Raw genomic sequence first — 10474 nt, 5'->3', positions numbered from 1 at the left:
GATTGATTCAGGAAGCAGAGGCAGAGAGCCTCAAGCGGACAGATGCCACAGGTCACGCAAGCTGGAGACAAACATTTTTTGAAGACTGATTCTTGAAAAGTCTGCTTTTCTTGTTTTCCCACAGCATGAGTTTTTGTTAACACGCTTTTTAAAACCTAAACGACGACACCAAAGAGCGGGCTGGTGCAGACGCAATGACAGAGAGGCTGGAACAGCACATCAAAGTGCGCTGGCCGTCTTGACGAGGGAGACACCAAAAGCTAGCAGGCCTGGCTCCAAAACGTAAATTGAAACAGAGGCTGTTTACGTCAGTTAACACAGCACAACCCCCTCTCGAAGTAGGAAAGACACACACTCATCCAGGCCAGCAATGTCTCATTCTCACAGAGTGGAGTGAACATAATTGTTATGCATGCTAACAGCACTAAACACAAAGGATAGCTAATGCAGATGAGAATGACACTAGTTTTATGGGTCCCAACCCCTAGAGCTGCTAGAATGGATACAAGTATTTAGATTTTGGTGAACCGTCCCTTTGAATTAAGTTTTATGAAATGAATGAAAATTAATTATATCCAAATATGGCTTCAATCTACATATTCAGTTGAATAACCTCTTAGTGCCGTAGATCCAGGCTACAGAGATGTTTTCCAGGATCACCACCACAGTGAGAGGCAAACCAGCCGAGTAGTCATCAAACATTGTGACAAAGTAGTTCCCCGAGCGCTGCACAAACAGCAGGCCTAACAGAAAGGCTATGATACAGCAAGCCACTGAGAAAGAGAAGAAGAATGAGAATCACAAACACTTCAATTTCATAAAGCACAATAGATATGAGTTACAGAGTTTCATAACCAGAATTAAGAATTGTCAGCTCACCACACAGGATCTCTTTGCGGATCTTGAAAGCATCGAGTATGGGTGTGGTGATGCCAGTCATGGTGCCGATCATGCTTCCTAGACCCAAGTTGATCAGCATGAAGAAGAACATGACAGACCAGAAGGGACTGCCAGGGAAATGTGTCATGGCCTCTGTGAAGGCGATGAATGCCAAACCAGTGCCCTGAACCGCCTGGAGGATGAGAGAAGGAGCTGGAGGTCAAAGGTCACCAACAATGGCTAAAGATGATGTGCTAAATTAAATTGAGTGATTCTTTGTGAAAAATCACTCACTTAGGCTTATAGAGCAGCTATTCAAGGTGATATGCACATATCAAAGAAACTTAAATGAATGGATTGGTACTGTAGATAAAGCTTATTTTGCTTATTTTACTTTGCAGGTTTTCTGGAAATATTGTGTATTTTGCCTGTGGTAAGTGGTCATTGTACAGGGGAAATAACACTCTTAAGAAATGTCCTGCTATGAAAAATAACAGATTATGTAGAGGGAACTGGGAACTGCAACTAACAATTATTTTTATTATCGATTTGTTTGACAATTATTTCCTTATATTACATAAATTATTATTCAACTAAAATAAAAACAGAAAAGTGAAACATGGTCATTATAATTTCCAAGAGTCCAAAGTGATTGTTGCTTGTTTAATCTGACGAAAGACATTTCATTTACTATTGGATATGAAAAAAAAGAAAGCATCGGACTGAAGCGATGAACTGATTGTCAAATGGATTGATTGATTAAATGGCTAATTGTTGCCGCTCTACAGGAAACATTACTTTATATATATATATATTTATATATATATATATATATATATTTATATATATATATATATATATATATAAATAAGAACTTGCATCATCACTTAAACCCAAATTTATTATTATTTAGAAATACTTAACAATCACATTGTCACTTCAGTGTGTGAATTGTGAATTCTCCCCCCTCTGACCTTGTTGAGTTCGTCCTCTAGCACACAGGCGTCCAGGCCCAGCTGGTCGAAGCTGTCCTCCTTCACCGTTTTAATAACACCGTACATCTCTGCATAGTCCTGGGCGGACAGGTGGGAAAAGTTGATGTGAGGAGGGATGAGCTCTTTGCTCAGCACACCTGTGTTTAGGAAACCCAAAATCTTCTCTGCATTTCTGCACATGGACAATAGGAGATGTGGAGAAGATGGTTGTGTTAGGGACTAGAGGTCACAGTAAAAACGGCTGCCAACGAGAGATTGGTCAGGTAACATTTGTTAAAGTATGAAACACTCACTCGACAACACACTTCTCGTTCATGATGTTCGCCTTGAACCCCAGGACCGCAAACACAACTAAAGTTGCCAGGATGGAGGTAACAAAGTTAATGACGGAGACCAGCGTAGCGTCAAAGTGACAGTTGTTGTCTCGCTTGTTGTAGCTGGAGAAAGCGATGACACCTCCAAAGCCAAGACCGAGAGCAAAAAAGACCTGTGTGGCAGCTTCTCTCCATACCTGTGGCTCTAACATCTTTTCTAGCTAGAGAAAAGAAAGAGGAAAATGTTAAAGTTTAGGTCGCGTGTATTGCCTTTTTTCTCTTAAAAACACTTTGAACATTGATGTTTTGCCCTCAATGATAAGATTTTTTATATTCTATGCATTATGCCCCGTTCAATGCTTAATTGAAGCTACTGAGACTGATGACTGATCACAGTTGGCGTGATATAACAAACTAAAAAACATGTTTTGTACATTATTTTACATGTCGGTCCCCTATTTGTAATTGGGAACATGATAAAAAATATAGTTATGTCTAAAGTTACGTATAAAATATATTAATCTGTTTGAGCAATTGCTGGTCATGCAACAAGACACACTGTGGCGTCTGTGGGAACTGAAAGTTCAACTTCTTCAATCAATATCTCATGGTCTTATCTTAAATTTAGGATATCTATCTAAGTTTAAATAATTCATAGTGTAATAGTTACAGATATATCCATATGTTAACCCCTGTTGTAATACACTGCACCTACATTTGATGTCAGTAGATAGCCCAACTACACAATAATTCACATTGCATAATCATACGATGCTATACAGGTTCAATTTTTCTCATTTTCTATGTAATTATATATATCCACCACTAGAGGGGAACAACAATCCCCCCCAAAAAATATAAAATAAAAAACAAAGATATATATGACATTTATGCATGAGTGGATATAAATTGCCTTGGTAGTAAAGCAGCTAAAACCATAAACCACAGCTTAGCAGCTTGCATAGACAAAGTGTCACTTATGTTACATATCTCTTTGGCTAACAGACAGTGTATAAGTGATTAGGACCAAGACAGCAGCGAGCTTTCCACTCCAGCACACCATAATTACACTGTGGACAACCACAGTCAAATATTACATATTTTGTTAATTTTATTATGAAAGTATTTCTGCTGAGGCAACCCTATTTTAGAGTTGCCCCTGTTTTCTCTTACCTTAGGGGTGAACATGTGAGCGATGCCATCCACCGCTCCCTTCAGCATCAAACCTCGCACCAGGAAACAGAAAAGCACCACATATGGGAAGAGAGAGCTAAAGTACATCACCTAAAAAAAAGAGAGAGAAAGTCAAGTCCATTGTTGCCATGGACACACGTTTCTGAGGCCTCACACATTGAACGAGGACCAAAATGCAACCATACACGCATGCACGAACGCATTCATGACCACATACACACACACACACACACACACACACACACACACACACACACACACACACACACACACACACACACACACACACACAATGAGTCACTTCCAAAATGGCTTTGTGTTTGCTTGGCACTGAGTCTGAGAAATCTGACCAAACGTGGAGAGGACTCCCTGAGGTTTGTAGAGATGAGTCAAAAATCCTTCCTTCAGTATTTCGGGGAATCATTGCAGTACTCACAATGATAATTGTATTACTACGCTCAGTGTTTAAAAAAATGTGTCCAACTTTGGTGATCCATGTATTTTCCTATTGAAATATGGGCTGGATGTTGCGGTGTGGTGTATGACTCAGTTTCTGGACTGAGATTACAGGACGTTGTTGCAGTTGTTGCCAAACAAAGCATTTTCCATCTGCGTCCTTTGCTTGGTACAGATTAAGGTTATTGATGCATGTGTCTCTCTTCCATAATATAGATGAGATCTGAAAATAGATAAGTGCCGATGAGAGGCTTTAGAAACTCTACCTTTTGTAAAGATTATTTTTAGGGCTTTATTTGATAGGACACTTTATAAATGAAAGGGGAGCGAGAGAGGGAATGACATGCAGTAAAGGGCTGCAGGTTGGAGTCAAACCCGGGCCCTCTGCGTTGAGGACTGAGCCACCATATATGGGCATGTACTCTACCAGGTGAGTCACACAGGCACCCAGAAACCATACCTTTGACTGAAAAGCATTAGCAAAGTGAAAAAAAAACATTCACCAATATGGCGGAATCATTGATTAAAAATAGATTTTAAAGGGGTGCGGGAATGGTTATATAGAGTATTTCATGCTGTTCCTTAAGGTCTCCTAAGGTATGTAACATTGTTTGGGCTGAAAATTGCCCTGATGCTGTTATATTGGTCCCAATGCTACCCTGTTATTTGGGCCTAGATTAAAATGAGAGGTTTTCTGCCTTATATGGTCTGCTCATGAATATTTAGATGAGTTGCATGGTGATTGGTTGAGCGAAGCACATACACACACAGTGGAGACAAGACAGTGGGTCTCATATTTCAGACATTGCAATGTTATACATTGTTCGTCTGATATTTTCTTACTGAATTCACTTCTGAGACCTTTTAATACGAGAAATCAGCGATGTATAGGTAAAATATGTGCTGTTTTACGAAATTGATGGCTAATTGCAAATTTGGTAAGACAATACAGATAGATAGATAGATAGATAGATAGATAGATAGATATATATATATATAGATAGATAGATAGATAGATAGATAGATAGATAGATAGATAGATAGATAGATAGATAGACTTTTTTAGCAATGACCACAATAAGGTAAGATACGGCGGCCGGTGCTGCATCGCGGCCTGTCCTTTCACAGACCCCAGGTACGCTTTTGGCATAAGTATAGTATATTTACAGTTTGAATTTCGTCACGGCATGTATGTCACAGTTACCCTAAGGTCCTACAAACACTTTTGTCCGATTTCAATTTAAGACGTTTTTGTGAATTTGAGGGATCTCGTTAGGAGGATGCCAGCTAACTCTCGTTGCTCAATCCAGCTCACCGCGGACTCTATCAATGAGACTCGTGGACAAGTCACGTTTATATCCCCGGTCGTTCAAAAAACTCAACACACACATCCATTATAAGATTAACTGGAACCTGTGATAAGAGATTGCGGCCGTAATAAGCTTACTGACCACGCTCTCACTCACACACACCGGCCATCTAGCAGGAAGAGGGGAGGGAGGGCAGCGAGCTGCAGGCCCTGGAGCTCTGTCATGGCAGCACTATTTGGTAGTCCAGTAACCCAGAAACTGTGACTTTGGGTATGGAGCGCTGCGGGCTGTCGTCTGCTGAACTCTGTCCATTGAAAAAACATACATTTTTGTTAAACGGCACTTATTTGACCCCTATATTGTTGATTTCTCGCATTAAAAAAGTCTCATAAGTGAATTTAGTGACGAAATAGCAGAAGAAAAATGTACACAATTTCTGAGATCTGCGCAACCTATTCAGAAAATTACCTGATCAGTGGGGTAGATGTAAATTTCGGGACGTGACAAAGATAGAGGCCAGAGCCAAAAAAGGAGGAGCCACATAGTTGACGTCAACTATGAGCTTTGTTGAGATCAGCCGGTTTTCAGAGGCAGTTTCAAATTGTTAAATTTGCAGAGGAAAGAGGTGTCAATGGGATTTTGAGATTGTAAATAAGTCCTATTTACCCCACCAAATTGTCGTTAGGGTTAGGGTCATCTTTGACAAGATAAAATCGGTTTTGCATTCTATCAGCCCTTTAAAGCTTTTGTTAAAATTATTTATTGTGTACATCTTCATGTGGTGTGGTAATCTCTCTAGTTTGCAGACTCTGCCCCTGCTGTGAAGTCATGGAGACCCCGTACCTTCCCAGAGGACTGGATGCCCTTGATGACAGCCAGGCAGACCAAGATCCAAGCTACCAGAAGGGACAGGGTCATCTTCCAGTTCAGGCCGCCGGTGTCATCGATCGAGCTGGTGATGTTGAGAGTCTGGCGGTACCAGAAGTAAGTTGTGGCCGAGCTCTTCTCACACTCCGGCTCCACAACTACAACAGCAATTAGGAAAGGGAGGGAAATGGCATAAACAGTGCTGCAACAGTGGAGATGCACATCATAAATTATGGACATTCAATTTGCTTGTAAGTTTTGCAGTATGTATTTCTTTATTTATCTGTCAGATAAATTAATTTGTAAATAGCCAGTGGTGGAACAAGTATTTGCTTAAGTAAAAGTAGCAAAACCACAATGTCTTGCTTTTAAAATATGACTACAAATACAAAAATATAAGCAGCAAATGCACTTGAAAGCATTAAAAGCAAGATACACATTATGCAGAAAGGTTCCTTTTAAAATGTTGTATTCATTTGTTTAGTGTATTCATGTGTAAGTATTATCTTAATGTTGACTGACAAGGTTTAGCTAATAAACTATACTACTAATGTTTGACTGAAATTAATGGCTCACATTGTTAAACCTTAAACTGCAAACAACTCCATCCTCACAAGTTTTTTTTAATCTATTATTTGAGTTGAAAAGCCTTATTTTTTCTAAAACCAAGTGTCCTTTTTGTTGATTCAATGCCCCATTATTCTCCCGTATTTCAAGATACTGAAACTGATTTCTTGAAGACTCTTAAAATAAGTAAATTCATACTGAAGAAGAGTTGAAATCATTGGATTTCCACTTTTAGACAAATATTCTAGGAGATTGTTCAGTGTATGTTTTGAATGTAAAATCAGGTGTCCTGTGCATTTCTTTTCTAAAGAAACATTTTTTAACAATTGTTTGAACACTTGTTTACATGTTTACCAGTTTACTAACTACTACAGTCTTCTTCTTCTCTGACTTTGCTGATGAATTACTGTGTTTCTTGGCATAATTACTGTGTTTTCTTCTTTTGTTCAGTGGAGTGTAAAAACATTGACAGGAATATGTATTGTGTGATGAACGCAAAATCGTGACGCACTTATTAAAACATTGCTCTGTAACACTAGCACTAGTGCTACAAAACTCTACAATGTATCTTTAATCTGCAAAGTAAAAAGTAGAACAAATTAAGTTAAAGTACAAGTACTTTGTAATTTGAGTAAGTGTACCTAGTTACTGTACATTCCACCTCTGCACATATTTCAACAGAATCCTGTTGGACGCTTCACAGCATCCCCTCTGCATTAACAATCATGAGCAAAGTCAACATCCTGCCCTCTAATGTTAATGTAAGCTGATGCCCTTTACTCTGCCAGAACCTGCATGTGCCTCCACCACAGGCTACCTGCTGCCAGCCATTCGAGGTACTCACACTGTTGGCCGGGTCATACTATGTGACAGGCCTCGCCAACAGAGCTGCTCTGTAGAATGACTTGTAGCAGGGCCGTCCTGGGTAGAGAGACAGCACAAACACTTTTCTGTTAGCCTGCAGAGGCACTGCTGCTTGACTGCAGAGCCACAGTGAGGCAAGCTGTTTCAATGCAAAGACACATTCTGCAGCTTTATGCAACGCCCTGCCTTGCACTAGGTAGCCTGTGTACATCTGCTGAGCTACTTGGCTGAATATGGAATTGTCTTGCAGGGCTCTGCAGCATTTTCCTCTACATGGTGTTGAGGGCTTTTCAAAAAAAAGCTCTTTTGTATAAGCACTTGTCATTTTCCGCACATCTCTGTATAGTTGAAGCTGGGTTGTGCGGTGCATTGTGTTTTGCACTTACTGGCTTGGGATCCATTTCTCTGGATGGGGCATTCAGCCCAAGGCAGTGGATATTGGAAAGACTGGAAGAAATAGAAGATGCTCCAGCCGATAATCACATTATAGTAGAGGCCCACAAAACCACAAACCTGAGGGGAAATGAGAGAAAACTGCAATAGTTATCACTCCTAAAACATAATTACTATCTTACAACACACAAGCACAAACAGCACAGGGGACAAACAGCCAGCAGTTTGTTGAGGTGAACGCATTTTCTTGAGAGAAGGCACGGACGCTGAGCACACAGCTTAAGTCGGAGTGTGGATAAATTATTGAGCTGTTTGCTCTCAGCAGCAGCTGAGGCTGGGGTCCTCTATAATAAGGTATTTATAGCTGCTGAATCTCCCTCTGCCACATCCAGGCTCCCACACGCCTTACTGACCCAGGCCAGGCCTCTCCCACTCCTCTTTTGATGAAATCACTATCGAAAGACTGACAAACAGAAACACTGGGTGCATGATGGTTCACTACTCCTGCACATGATGGGGACAGATTATGACAGCTGGTCTTTGCATGCCACTTGCTGTAAAACAAGAGGAAGTAACATGAGCAGGCAGAGACCAGTAGAGTGAGTTCTGCAGCACATTTGTTGTCCCAATGGCTGACTGGAAAACAGATGTCATTGGTTTTTTGACTAATAATAAGTGTTTAGATATTAGTGGGTCATTAATAAATCCCTCTCAATCTACTTCACCAATGGATATTTCCCCCTGTAAAAACCAATGGATTAAATTGTAATTGACACGATTTCTTGCTGACCTTGTGAATGAACGTACAAACATTTTAAGCCTTCATTCAAGCCTACATGGTGTTAGTTTTAGTCTTTGATATTTCAACAGTTTGGGTGTCTGGACAATATCACTTTACATGTGGGGTCACAATTTGGCCATGACAATGTTTTAATTATAATTACAACAGCTTGACCTGTACATCATTAATACGTTATATTTAGGACTTTCTACAGATGGCAATGTTAGTTGGTGCACCACTTTGGCCCTGACTGAAATATCTCAACTACAGGATGGACTTCCATGAAATTTGGAACAGACAAACATGTCTGTCAGAGGATAAAATGCAATGATTTGGGTTATCCCTTAGCTTTCATCTAGCGACATGATTAGGTCAAAATTTAAATCTATCCAACATCTTTGTTTTTTAACCAATTACATACAAATTGAATGACCTTTCTATCAGCTGTACTTTTTTGATATGCGGAAAAAAAATTTAGCATTCTATTCTGCAACATGAATATTGTTGAAAGAAAACATTTAAATGGGAATAAATAATGAAGAAAAACAGAAGCAGTGATACTGATAAAATATATATTAAATTATATATACATATATTCATGTGAATATGATTATTCTATATATACAGTATATATACTGTATATATATATATGAATCATATCATATATACTGTATAGACGTATACAGTATACTGTATATATATATTCATGTTAATATGATTATTCTATGAATATATACAGTATATACAGTATATATATACTGCATATATAATATGCTATGATTCCTCTTGAATCTTCTTGAATCATAAATGCATGTTGTAATGTATAAATATATATGCACACATAAAAACCAGTATGATGAGTTAATTGGGTAACCGGCTCATGGTGCTTACCATCAGACTGGAAACCCCGATGCCTCCCAGCTGTGGGCAGACGTAGTTCCACACCCCGATGCTACCACGCCTGATCCTCTGTCCCACTGCCAGCTCCAGGAAGAACAAGGGGATGCCAATGAGGAGGAGGAGAATGAAGTAGGGCACCAGGTATGCACCTGAGACAAAGGATGGTTAGAAAGAAGAGGCGTTATTGCAGAGAGTGCGGCTACATTGATTATCTGAATGTTTGAAATTCATGTAAAGTGAAGGTAAAAAGCTCCTTGTACAATAGCAGTAGGGACATTGGAGTTTGGAATCTATTCTCTTTATTATCCTCCACCCCTCTAATTCCACTCCCTTCTCTTCCTCTTTTCCCTCTCATACTTCTTCGTTCTCCCTACCTCCTTGTCTCCATTGTCAACTGCCATTCACCACTTCATTTGTTTTTGCAAAAGGAACAATGGAGAGAGAGCAGCAGGCACTCAAAGACAACAAGTCTGGTCTAGTCCGTCTTGCTTACGTCAGGACATGAAGTGGCATGATGGTGACGAACCCATCCACAGCCAGAGAGCACAGGCTCATACTGACGGACAGCTGGGAGGAGCAGCCTGCTTCCTGACTAAAAACAGGTGAAATTTAACTTGATCAAAACCACTGATCACGTCGTGAGTGGCTATTAGAGCTAGCAGCAAACAAAGGGAACAAAGACAGGCACACAGCGTCGTGTTACACAGTGGTATTATTATCTGGACCATTAGAAGTGACTTTTGTGTTGCTGCCTACTTTCACTCATCTTTGATGTGTATTTTGAGCAGCAAACACACATAACAGAGAGGAAATCAAAACATGTTGGTGAGGGGACCAGGACTAGCTCAGTACGTGGTCAAATAGAGGATGATTCCTGTTCATTTTAACTACACATTGACCTCTCGTCCGGCTCTCTGGATTTCTAAGGTTGAAAACATTAAACTTGGTTGAAGT

General features: G+C 39.9%; 1 protein-coding gene across 1 annotated transcript in view; it reads right to left on the bottom strand.

The window, feature by feature from the left end:
* The window catches only part of slc6a17 (solute carrier family 6 member 17), an 18965-nt gene that overhangs the window by 3172 nt on the left and 5319 nt on the right, over nt 1–10474 (bottom strand). Inside the window, exons 3-10 of the mRNA XM_032521150.1 lie at nt 9512–9669; nt 7833–7959; nt 5992–6173; nt 3362–3472; nt 2168–2409; nt 1854–2046; nt 880–1072; nt 614–773 (exon numbers count right to left, since the gene is read on the bottom strand). Of these exons, the coding sequence (XP_032377041.1) occupies nt 614–773; nt 880–1072; nt 1854–2046; nt 2168–2409; nt 3362–3472; nt 5992–6173; nt 7833–7959; nt 9512–9669 (1366 nt within the window). The remainder of the gene's footprint in view (nt 1–613; nt 774–879; nt 1073–1853; nt 2047–2167; nt 2410–3361; nt 3473–5991; nt 6174–7832; nt 7960–9511; nt 9670–10474) is intronic.

Source organism: Etheostoma spectabile, chromosome 7 (genome assembly GCF_008692095.1).
Source record: "Etheostoma spectabile isolate EspeVRDwgs_2016 chromosome 7, UIUC_Espe_1.0, whole genome shotgun sequence".
Classification (NCBI taxonomy): domain Eukaryota; kingdom Metazoa; phylum Chordata; class Actinopteri; order Perciformes; family Percidae; genus Etheostoma; species Etheostoma spectabile.
This window is presented reverse-complemented; position numbering and strand designations above follow the sequence as displayed.